The following is a 13,410-nucleotide window of genomic DNA, read 5'->3' as shown; positions in this document are numbered from 1 at the left end:
AACTTTGAGTCCAATCTGTTCCAAGGCGTCTGTGAAGTCCTGAACATCCGCAAGACCAGGACGACTGCTCTACATCCACAATCCGATGGGATGGTTGAACGCATGAACAGAACTATCAACCGTTATCTGGCCAAAGTAGTCTCTGACCACCAAAGAGACTGGGACAAATTTCTTCACCTGTTCCTGTTGGCCTACCGTTCATCCGTCCAAGAATCTACAGGGCAAACTCCAGCCAGCATCGTTATGGGACGGGAAGTGCGCCTACCCTGTGATCTGAAATTTGGTTGCCGACCGGGAGAAGAAGTCGCCGGAGAAGATTATGTCCACACACTACGTCAAAGGATGGACGACATTCATCAGAGAGTCCGCCTAAATATTCAAAGTGCTAGTGACCGAATGAAGGAACACTACGACATTCAAGCTGAGCATGGAGGATACCAACCAGGGAAGTTGGTGTGGCTATATAACCCGCAGAGACGTCGTGGGTTATCTCCGAAGCTACAATCCTCGTGGGAAGGGCCATACGAAGTCATGGATAGAATTAATGACGTCGTATACCGTATCAGAAAATTGCCAAAAGGAAAACCGAGGGTAGTCCATTTCAACCGTTTGAGCCCCTACCAAGGCGAAATAGAAGATCGTGCTGGGACCGTGAGAACCTGCAGCTTTGATCCCCCTGATTCGGAGATGTCCTTTGACGATTTCATGGCCCGATACAACAGCAGTGAGAAGGCTCGCTATGGTGTAACCAAAGAAGATCAACGAGACCTCTTTTCCGTGCCTCCTGATTATTCGCTCGCTCATTGTGTGGCTCGAGATTTGCGGATGTCCAGAGGAATCGCTGCGACGTTCAATGAGAAGTTTGGGCGTGTCGGAGAACTACGCCGACAGGATCCAGAGGTTGGAAGCGTCTTGAGGCTAACCGACAATGCACATGGTCAAGCAAGGCACATCTTCTACCTGGTCACCAAGGAATGGTCCCCGAGTAAGCCGACTTATCTCAATCTATGGAAGACCCTGATTGAACTGAGAGAAGCCCTGCTAAACAACAACATTGCACGATTAGCCATTCCGAAGCTGGCGTGTGGACTCGATGGTTTGAGTTGGCGTACAATCCGGAACATGATTGAAGTCTTGTTCAGATTTACGGGAATCGAGATCCTCGTTTGCTGCTACAACCCAAAGCTGAGATCGGGAGAGAAAACTGTAGACTGCTATTTCTACCAGACTTCGCAATGTACCAGGGGCCAGCTTTGCAAATACCTTCATTCACCGTGTACATCTCGGGACGAGCATGTACCTAAGAAGGGGGCAGTGTTGCGGACCGGCGTGGACTCGACCTAACCTAACAATATGGCTCGCCCTCGGATGACCTTAACATCGCATAGACACCGTAATGATTCATTCGAAGATTCGAGAAGTATCGAGTTCTACTGGAATGGAGTAGTACATACGAGAACAATCGAAACCTTCTCTATGCACCTAACGATCTATGGACTATTCTAGAGTTCTTTACCTGTCGGTATAAAAGCCGGCGGTTGTGGCCTACAGAGGGCAGTTATAAATAGCCGAGTGCAGTTGACGCGCTAAAATTCAAAATAAATTCTTAGTTATAAATCGTTTGTAAATAGTTCTATAAGTCTTTTATCGTTATTGTTTTTGTTAATTAGTGTTAAATAAATAGTGTTTAAATAAATTGTGACTTTCTATCCACACGGAACCGACGAAAAACGTAACAGTATGTTTGTGTCATATGTCAAAAATGACAGGCTTGTGAAAAAAACGCAGGACACAATTTCATTAAGGATGTGATTATTAATTAATTATTTAATATTAATTAATTATTTATTCATTAAGGATTATCTGAAAACTTATCTGAGACTAAAATAGCTTATAATGGAATTAGGGACAATTTTTAAAATAACCGAAATTTGTTTTTTTCGAAATATCTAGTAAGCCATGAACTTTTTCAAAAATCTGAGAGGCGCATATTTATGACCCCACAAAACTGCAATTCTTTCCCCATTTAACCGACTCTCTATCTACAGTAGTTTCCGAGCTACCCATAGAGAACATCGTAAGAAACTCACTCTGTATTTAAGTTATTTTATATTAGATATTTTTATAAATACTTACTTTTTCTAATTTAATTATTTGAATTATAATTATCTTATTTCTTATAATTTTTTTACATTGTTTTATGTTTTTAACTATTATAATTAAAAGGTTATTTTGGATCTTAGAAAGACGCATCGACATAAATTTGAATTTATGCTAAAAATTAAGTTGAGTGAGATTTTAAACTGACTTCACTGACGGTTATTAAATGAAAAGTTTTAATCTTTTTCTACAGCAAAAGAACAACTGCAAGGCTTCTAAGATCACTTTACAAGTCGTATATTCTTCTACATACTTAAAAGGCCTGTCGGATTTGCCACATTACTGTCGTATGAAGTTTCTTCTTAAAAATTAATTGAAGGCCGACATGTGATTCTTACATTTTATAATAATAATTATAATTATTAGTATTGACAACAAAAAATTTCGATCAAAAAAATTTGTCAAGATGTCCAACTTTATATAGATTTATTAGGAAAAAACATACATAAATGTAACTATAGAGGGTGTTTCAAAAACATTTGCCATCTCGAGAGATTCCTCACATAAAAATAAGATTTATTTTTGTATATCAGCATAGGTCCGATTCTGCTTTGCTTCATAGCTACAGGGGATTAAACTCTTAAAATGTGGTACTCACTGGTGAATATGTCGTTTTTTTATTTATTTTATTATAATTTTCATAATTTATAAGTGCCCTTAGTGATTCGAATGAAATTTTGAGGGTAAACGTTACTATACCGGGTGCGTCTCAAAAGTGGCTCACCCCTATAACTTTTTTTGCAGTTAAAAAAACGAGATTTGGTATGTTAGTATATGACATAAATTAGGATTGATTGACGTATTCAATTGTTTTCGGTCACTTCCTGTTTCACCGGAAATGGCTACAACTTTTGATTTTTAAATGGCACCCTCGGTATTTTTTTACTTTATTCGATACAAAATAACACTCTGAATAGGATGACATATCATATGTCAACTTTTAACATTTTCGCATATGGTTTAATTGAAATTATAACTTGCGGTTCGTAACGAAAATTTGACTCGAAATACCAAGCGTGTCGCCTTTTCCAAATATGCTAATGAGCCACCCTCGTTCCATTTGAAAAAAAAAATTTGAAAAAAATTGACATATGATTAAAAATACGATTTGAGCATTTTCTAAATGGCCAGGACAAGACAATAAAAACATTAGACAATCAAATCTATTTTTCCAAGGCTCCTTGATTAAGAATTAGTGTTTTTAACATAACCATGGCACTCTAGATTGAATTTTAAAATTCAAATTTGTTTTAAGCGAGGATGTCAAAAGTTGACATATGATATGTCATTCTATTCAGAATGTAATTTTCTATCGAATAAAGTAAAAAAATACCGAGAGTGCTATTTAAAAATCAAAAGTTGTAGTAATTTCCGGTGAAACAGAAAGTGACCAAAAACAATTGAATACGTCAATCAATCCTAATTTATGTCATATACTACCATACCAAATCTCGTTTTTTTACCTGAAAAAATAAAAAAGTTATAGGGGTGAGCCACTTTTGAGACGCACCCGGAATAAGTGCTACATATTTTAATGCTAAAAAAGTGTCGACATATTCACCAGGTACGTGCATATGGGTAATCACTGTTTTTTTTTAAAAAAACATGTGCGCCACTGACTTTCTTTTCTCTTAAGAAAATCGTGGAGGCCGTTTAATGCTGACTAAAAGTTGTTTCTTGATATTTTGTCGATTTCGATCTCCTTGCTTGATGATATAAACATAATTTTATAATTTCATATCAATTACATGTCAATCACAATAATTAATAAAATTAAAATAAAATCAAAATTAATAAATTATTCATTTAATCTAATTTATTATTAAGTTTTATTAAAATTTATCACTGATGTTCAGTCCTACCTACAGCAAATTAAAGAAAAAATATGGTATTTAGGATAATTACAAATTACAAGAGACCTATATATTAAAAGTTTTATAATCTAGTAGCTTTAAAACTACATTACCGCACACATAGTTATAGGAATCAATGAGTACTTATTTAACACTTTGGCCAATTAATGACATTAAATTAAAAAAAAACAGTTGCTATATTCGACTTGCATTAAGACACATTAATAATATTGGGTTTATCTAATCAAGGAGGCCGAAATCGACAAAATGGCAATAATATACAACTTTTAATCGGCATTAAATTGCCTATACATCAAGAGAGAGATTTTCAGTGGCGCACATATTTTTTTTTAGAAAAATATCCCAGTGATAACCCTAACCACGTCACTGGTGAATATGTCGGCACTTCTTTAGCATTAAAATATATCGCACTTCTAGTAACTTTTACCCTCAAAATTTCATTCGAATCGCTTAAAGCACTTGGAAGAAAATTATAATAAATCGAAAAAAAATGAAGCCTTTAATCCCCTGTAGCTACGAACAAAGTAGAATCGGACCTACATATATTATGTTGATATAAAAAATAAATCTTATTTTTACATGAGAAATCTCCCCATGGAGAGATAGCACATATGTTTTTTTTGAAACACACTGTATAACTGTAAAATATTTTCAATATGTTATGCCCTCTACAGGGTGATTCACGGCCATGGCACGTTAGACGTTTATGAAGGACTGATAGGTAATAGGATTTTCATGAAAATTTGGATTTTTGCGCAAAAGCACCATCTGTCTAAATTATTTTCAGCATTACAGTGTTGCGGCTTTATACTAAAAGTGGTAACATCTTTGTTATTTTAAATGGAACACCCGGTATATTCTTACATTTTTGAAAACTATTTTGACAACTCATAATTTTTATATTATACTAACCTATCTCTGAGTTTTCGAGAAAAAAAATAATACATGTGTAAAATTGACAAAAACATGATCTTGAATAAGCATTGGTTAAATCTTGGATTCGGCTTATTGAAAGCTGAAATTTGGTTTATAGGTTAAGGAAAGTCGGCATATCCAATCTATCTAAATCAACTGATTGGATATCAAACAGAAAAAATAACTATTTCTGTTTGTTATAAAATTACTCAAATCTTATTTTAAATTCAACCCTATGAATATTATTGAAAAGATCAAAACCCAAATAAAATTACTTTTCATCGATATATCATGTTTCCTATACCTAAACCTTCTGGTATCTTCAGTAAAGCCATTTAAAAGATAATAAATAATTCTATATAATTGCTTCGTTTAAAGAAAATCGTTGCCATGACAAATATTCAAACTTTATAAGTATCAATTTATTAGAGTTTACGTGCTAAATTTCTAAAACTGTCATGGTAACGAAATTCTTGAAATGAAACTAAACTTGCGTGCATAGAAATCGGCCCACTGTGAACCTTTGACTTTAACTGTGTCTTTTAGGATCTATTTATCAGACCAAGAAAAAAATATGAGTTGTTTCAAACACAATTTAACATGCTTTGATATGAGTATAAATTTATCCAACGTACTGTAAACGTTTTTAGTTCGTTACATGTCTTTGATTATGATATATGATGTCTGGCGTATCATCACCGGATTCCTTATCGTTCAGGCCGGATAATTTAGTTGACGCGCTTGGCGTAATTTTTACGTTCTCTAGTCCACAACCCTGTTATCGTTTGACACAACCCTGTTATCGCTCTGTAAAGACGCTGTCAACATCGCTTCTGTCAACTCTCTCCGTGCTTAACCTCACTTTGTTTTGCCGCTCTGTTGTATCCCGGCTTTTAGAAATGGCAATTTAAATCTTGCTGCAAAATCTGAATCAGCTGCCATTTCGAAGCTACAGGTAAAGATGAGTTATTATCTTTTATAGATTCGATATTATTATTGAATATTTTCAGGGTAGAGTTTTGGATTGGCTCACCTTAACTCGTATTTGTATTTTGCTGACACATTGGTGTACTTTTGCTGTTGTCCTTCAGAATGTTAAATGGAAGAAAGGACAGTTCTTTTGTTTATTATTGAGCACTCGGAAGTGTTTCGAGGTAGGTTTATTTTGTTTATTAGACCTTGTTTGGTTTTTAAACAAGAGTTTCGTATTTTTAGGGTCTTATGGACGTACATTATCTTATGGACGGGCATTACCAAGGTCCTAGTAGTATCCAAGGTACGGGTAGTGTTCCCCTGTACCGTTATCTTATGGACGGACTGTGTCCAAGGTATGGGCAGGTGTCCCATATCTATGTATTGATTCCAAGGTTCGGGCATTATCCAAGGTCCTAGTAGTGTTCCAAGGTACGGGTAGTGTCCCCATATTGCCACAGTATGGATACAGCGTAAGCCCCATGCTGCTTCGCTCCCATTTCTAAGCCTAGTCAGTAGCTACGGCTGTATTGATTCATGGTGTCCTCATTCTGGCCCCTTTTGTTGTTTTGGCCAACAGGATCGCCGACAGACAGTGCAGAGATATGAGCCCACCTCACACTGCTACTCTTTGAAACAGGATTGCCTCAAGAACAGCTAAGTGTAGATTTAGGTTCTGGTTTTCAGTCGATTTTCAGTCTTAACTTAACGTAGGTACATTTTAAATAATATCGTACAGACTATATTTAGTGGTTAGATTATTAAGAACATTTATGTCGATTTAGTTGTTACAATATGATTTAGATTTTAGGTTTCATTACATTACGCCTTGTAATAGTATTACTTTCTATAGATATTATTATTACGCTATATTAACAGATGAATAACCAGACATAGATTCTAGAATCTACAGGTTGCAACATATCAGATTTAACACCGCATAAAATTTAACAATTTAAATAAAGTAATGCTACCTTTCTTATATTTTCTATAACGTTACACGCATTGTATTTTTTCATAGTCTTTTCATAGAACATATTTATTATTATTTACATACATAGCTTTACTCGACATATAACCACTATAATAATTATTAAAATTGTACAATGCTATTTACCATCAGGCTACATCATGAATGAATATCGTCACTAGTTTTAAGTAATAAACAACTGTGTTTTCTTTCTCTGTTCATGCCTGGCGCCCAATATTTATAATTTTGAGTTATTATTGTTAATTAGTTCTTTCCAGTGAAATACCTTATCCACGACTGCTCTACCAACGAAAAGCTGCCGTTCGTAGTGGTAATGTTTATAAAAAACGCTACAGTACTTGTCGTTTATATGCGTTGCAACGGGTAAACAAATGAAAGGCATTTATGTTGTGGTGACAATAAGAATAAAAAACTTATCAAATATTGCCATTACTACTTTACTGTTACTTTGTAATCGAAATGTGCACATTGTTCTTTCGTTGTTTGATTTGTTGTGTTTCATTGTTTTATTAGTGTTTCAATTTAATGCATACATCACGGAAAAAAGCTGCCAAAGTAATCCCTTTAATCGAAAATGGAATTAAACCAAAATTAAACAGAGAGCTCGGCAACTGCATATGACTCGCGGAGCGGTTCGAAGAGTGTGTGAACGATATGAGGAGACTCCGTCCTTTCGTAAGCGACCTGGAACTGGTAGAAAGAGATATACAGCGGATCGTGATGTGTCATTATTGTGTCAACAATATTAAGAAATCGGCATCTTAAGGCTATTCAGGGGCAATAACAGCTCCGTGAAACACGAGGAGTAACTGTTAGTCAGTGGACAGTACGACGAAGATTGAAGGAAAGTAACATGACCTCCAAAACACCCGCAATTGGTCCAACACTTACCCCAGCTCATCGTCAAACACGCCGGCCTTTTGCACGGAACATCCGAATTGGATACTAGAACAACAGGAATGTGTTTTATTCTCAGATGAGACCAGGATATGCCTCTATGGTAGCGACCGAAGAAGAAAAGTGTACCAGAGGCCAGGTAAGCGATTCGCAGAATGCTGCATTGAGGAGCGGATTGCTTATGGAGGTGGTTTCTGCATGATCAGGGGTACAATTTCTATGACTGCGCGAACCGACCCAGTTTTCATCCGTTGGAACGACCGTCGGCACGGAAGAAGAGGTTTAACTGGTGCTAGGTATATTGAGGAGATTTTAGCAGTTCATGTGGTATCTTACGTCGACTACATTGGAAACGAATTCACTTTTATGCATAACAATGCGAAGGCACAACTAACCTAACCTAATCTAGAATCGTACATTTCAGACATTTCAGAAGTCGGTTTTCGTGTTATGGAATGGCCAGCATGCAATCCAGACTTAAACACGATAGAACATTTATGGGATGAGCTAAAACGAAGAATTCGTGCTAAAGGAAGAGCTCCAACTTCTATCCCAGAACTCATTGTTGCAGTAGAAGAAGAGTGGCTTAACATCCCGCAAAAAACAATATCAAACTTGATTGAATCTATGCCAAATTGTATGAGAGATGTTGTAAGAGCAAGAGGGGATCATACCCATTATTGAAAATTTATTTTAGTTAATTGTCAATAAATAAATAAATTAAATAATGACATACATCTTAGTAATAAAAAACGATAATTTGTTTCATGCATTAATTTAATAATTTTAGTCCGAAGAAACCGAAATACAAATTAATATCTCTAAACTCTTTTCAAAGAATATGAAATTGTCTTTCAAATAGTATATATTTTTTCTTAATCTGACAAATCTATTCTAAAAAATTAATAGTTAACTTCAAAACTTTGCCTTGGGCTGATTTCTATGCACGTAAGTGTATAATAATAGAATTATTAATTTTTAAATAGCTCTGTTACTTAAGAAACCAGAAGGTTTAGGTATAGAAGCATGATATATCGTTGAAAGGCAATTTTATTAGTCTTGATTTTTTGAATAATTTTCATAGAGTTGAATTTAAATTAACAAAGATTTGAGTAATTTTATAATAAATGGAAATAAATAATATTTTTGCTCTCTCCCTCTCTCTCTGTAATATCCAATTGGTTTATTTAGACAGATCCAGACCCAAATTTGAACTTTAACCAAACCAAACCAAACCAACGCTTATTCACGATCATGTTTTTGTTAATTTTACACGTTTTAATTTTTTTCTTAAAAACTATAGAGATATATAGGTATAGGTTAGTATAATAGAAAAATTATGAGATATGAAAGTAGTTTCCAAAAATGTAATGATATACTGGGTGTTCCATTTAAAATAAGAAAGATGCTTTTCGAATGGTGCGGCAACACTAACGCTGAAAATATTTTAGGAAGATGGAGCAGGTGCCTTTATGTAAAAATAAAAATCCAAATTTTCAAAAAAATTCTATCACCGGTTCTCCATAAACGTCTAACGTGCGATCGCTGTGAATCACCCTATATATGCTTGCCAGGGACGTTAACATAACAATGACCTAAAAACAGTGTAAAACAAAGCGGAAAGTCTCCCAATAAAAATTAATTAAATTAAAAGGGCCGAGAATGAAATTAAACGTAAACTAAATTGCGGGCGAGGTAAAGAAAGACCACAGCTGTTCGTATGTGTAGCTAATGCAGACCACAATAGGAATTAAAAAAAGTTATCGAAATGGACCACATCCGGCCGGGTCTGCGTTCTGCTGATTAGCTCTTGCTGGCAAATTCCATGTTTTTGCAGAATTCGGAGCCATTTTCAAAGAAATTAATTTTATTTTCTAAAAAACTGTCCTTTCTATCATATCTTTTTGTGATTTTAATTTACTTTTATTGTTTTTCTATTTGTATGTCCCGGGTGCGTCTTAAAAGTACCCCTATAACTTTTTTATTTTTTCAGATTAAAAAACCACATTTGGTATGTTGGTATATGATATAAATTAGGATTTATTGACGTATTAAATTGTTTTGGTCACTTCCTGTTTCACCGGAAATGACTCCAACTTTTGATTTTTAAATGGCACCCTCGGTATATTTCTACTTTCGATAGATAATGACACTTTAAATAGATTGACATATCATATGTCAACTTTTGACATCTTCGCTTAAAAAATAATTGTATTTTAGATTTCAGTCTAGACTGCCATGGTGTTTTTCATGTCTTGTCCTAGCCGGTTAAAAGATGCCCAAATCGTATTTTTAATCATATCTCAATTTTTTCAAATGGAACTCAAGGGTGGCTCATTAGCATATTTGGAAAAAGCATTTTTTACGTATAATTTGATACCACACACTTGGTATTTCGAGTCAAATTGTCGTATGAACCGCATCTTACAATTTCAGATAAACCATATGCGAAAAATGATATGTCATTCTATTCAGAGCGTCATTTTTCTATTGAATAAAGTAGACATATACCGGAGGTGCCATTTAAAAATCATAAGTTGTAGTCATTTCCCTGCGAAACAGGAAGTGACCAAAATGAGTACGTCAATCAATCCTAATTTATGTTATGAAAAAAATAAAAAAGTTATAGGAGTGAGTCACTTTTGAGACGCACCCGGTATATTATTTATTTCAGTCTAGGCTTTGAAGGGAAATAAAGTTAAAGGAAATATTTTTTTTAAAGATTAATTGTAATGATAGATGAAAATAATTGCGACTTTATAATTTTGCCTCTACAAAATGGCAAGCTCAATTAATTTTCAATCCGATGATGTTTCAGATTTCTTAATTTAAATACGGGCCTGGACTTTTTTATTTCACTATTCATCCTTCTTAACACACTTTTTTAACTACACAATACAGAGTGTCCCAATATTCCGTGGACATAGAACTACTATGTAGTTTTGGTCCTTCATGTACATTTTCTTGATTTTTGTGAAAGTCAAATGTTAAAGCGCTTAGCAAAATATAGACACCCAAAATTGTTGAAATGTAGCCCAAAATATTGTATACGCCACTGTGTTGGATAGTATTTATCGGTGACCCTCAACCCTTGTCTTCTAAGGGAAAGTTGGACCATATGTTTTTTATTGTTTCTTTAATGGTTTTTTAGTTGTAAGATGTTTTTGAAAGTAAAGTTAGTCTGTGTTGAGAATCCAACGAATGAGTTTTATTTCGCGACGGCCCCTTTTTTAACTTATCATTCAAATCGGAATAACGGTTCTTAAAAAAACTTTTGTATAGAGGTATATTATTCTGTTCAATGAACCGAGCAATGAACTTATTTTTATTCCAAAAATAAGTAGTTGTTCTATGTCCACTGAATATTAGGACACCCTGTATATTGCAATGTAAACGTCATAACATACCATTTGATTTCTTATAGGAAATCAGCATTATTTTGGGAATTTTGAAACAACGCATTCTAGGGACCACTAATAATAATATTAATTTTTTCTAAGTATTTGTATTTTTATTCCGGGTTCGGTCTTAAAACTGGCTCACCGCTATAACTTTTTTATTTTTTCAGTTAAAAAAACGAGATTTGGTATGTTAGTATATGATATAAATTAGGATTGATTGACGTATTCAATTATTTTCGGTCACTTCCTGTTTCACCGGAAATGACTACAACTTTAGATTTATAAATGCCACCCTTGGTATTTTTTTACTTTATTCGAAAGAAAATAACACTCTGAATAGAATGACATATCATATTATGTCAACTTTTGACATTTTCGGATATGGTTTATTTGAAATTATAACTTGCGGTTCGTAACGAAAATTTGACTCGAAGTACCAAGGGTGTGATATCAAATTATTCGTAAAAAAAACTTTTTCCAAATATTCTAACTGGCCAGGACAAGACACTATAACCATTAGACGATCAAATCTATTTTTCCAAGGCTCCTTGTAAGAAAGCCATGAATTTTAAAATACAATTTTGTATTAAGCGAGATTGTCAAAAGTTGACATATGATATGTCATTCTATTCAGAATGTAATTTTTTATCGAATAAAGTAATAAATACCAAGGGTGACATTTAAAAATCAAAAGTTGTAGTAATTTCCGGTGAAATATGAAGTGACCAAAAACAGTTGAATACGTCAATCAGTCCCAATCAGTCATATACTAACATACGAAATCTCGTTTTTTATCTGAAAAAAATAAAAAAGTTATTAAGAGTTATCCACTTTTGAGACACATCCGTAATATGTATTGATAATTTTCTTCTTTTTTGATGTATATTATTATGTAGTATGTATTTAGTTCATGCCCATTTGCCCATATTATGTGAAATTTGTTTATTTACGGAAAATAAAAGGTCATCAATCTATTAAAATCTTAGTAAAAATGTTATATACAATGAATAATTTCCTTAACAAGACATTTTAGACATACACTGGATCGATATTAGTAGCTGTTAATCCCTACAAAGATATTGACATCTATTCACCGGTGAGTACAAATTTTATATTGCATTTAATTACTAACAAATATGTAAGTCGTTTTTTTCTTTAAATAACATTAGGTAATTAATTTTTAGTTAGTATTTGTTATTTCTTTGGTACGTATCTTTATAATTTTAATTCCCTTTATTAATTTTTAGTTGTAATTGGTGTTTAATCTGTTTTCTGCCATCGTTTTTAAATAAATTTTCGGTATAATATGGTGGTTATATCTTTATAGCTTTTTAATTTATTTATGTTCTCATGGTCAATCGGAAACGCAGCGATACGTGTATCATCACAATTAATTTAAATAACGCAAAGTGCGTAATGTGTCCATTTATATGTAGTTCCATGCCGTCATTTCGTTTCCTTTCTTTAGGGTCGAGTTCTTCGACGATTTTGTTAGATAACTACCCATTAGATAAAACTCGGATTATTAAATATTTTTGTCCTGTTTACACAATGGAGGGGATCATTATGTAATGGTATTTTTTCAAAGAAAGACATACACAGTGTGATAGCGTTTCGTGGCATAAAACCTCTCCGAGATGTAGCTGGCGTTGCTGTCAGCACAGAATATCTAGCTACGCAACAGAAGCCTCGTTACATGTATAAAATTGTAGGTAGCAAAAGGAGACAGGCTTTAAAAGTCTGTCTCCAAATCAGATATTTTGATGTGGTAGTTTCGCTACTACATAATAGAGGGCAATAAATTTAAAAGAAAACAGTTTTTTACAAACAAAATTTAAAAGAATTTTGTGCAGTGTTGCCATTGTGTAATTCATATCGTAATACTTCCTGATAAAGCCTACCTTCAAATTTGCCACATCATTTAAACATATTAAAATAGATCAGAGCTGTTTTTTTCAGTTTGCCATGTTAGTTGGAATTAAATCTTATGAGCTAAATTACAATCACTTCTTGGCGTTTGATTGTATAATTGAATCCTGAATTTTCATTGTAATTCGGCGACAATATAATAAGTATTGTTCTACTATTATGATACCACTTCCTGACGTTCGATTGTGTTCATACCAAGTTCATATTGTATAATCGGGAAAAAACGGCGTTAGCGATAGCTATGAAATGAATATCACTGTCATTTTATATG

The 13,410-nt window shown here is 33.9% G+C and overlaps 1 protein-coding gene across 2 annotated transcripts in view; it reads left to right on the top strand.

The window, feature by feature from the left end:
* LOC115874783 (unconventional myosin-X) overlaps nucleotides 1–13,410 on the top strand; it is a 170,061-nt gene that overhangs the window by 65,718 nt on the left and 90,933 nt on the right. For both annotated transcript variants that reach the window (XM_030890060.1, XM_030890059.1), the window contains exon 3: nucleotides 12,244–12,306. In XM_030890060.1, coding sequence (XP_030745920.1) covers nucleotides 12,244–12,306 — 63 coding nt within the window. The remainder of the gene's footprint in view (nucleotides 1–12,243; nucleotides 12,307–13,410) is intronic.

The sequence above is a fragment of the Sitophilus oryzae genome, unplaced genomic scaffold (assembly GCF_002938485.1).
Source record: "Sitophilus oryzae breed Bouriz unplaced genomic scaffold, Soryzae_2.0 scaffold_1297_pilon_pilon, whole genome shotgun sequence".
Taxonomy (NCBI): Eukaryota; Metazoa; Arthropoda; class Insecta; order Coleoptera; family Curculionidae; genus Sitophilus; species Sitophilus oryzae.
This window is presented reverse-complemented; position numbering and strand designations above follow the sequence as displayed.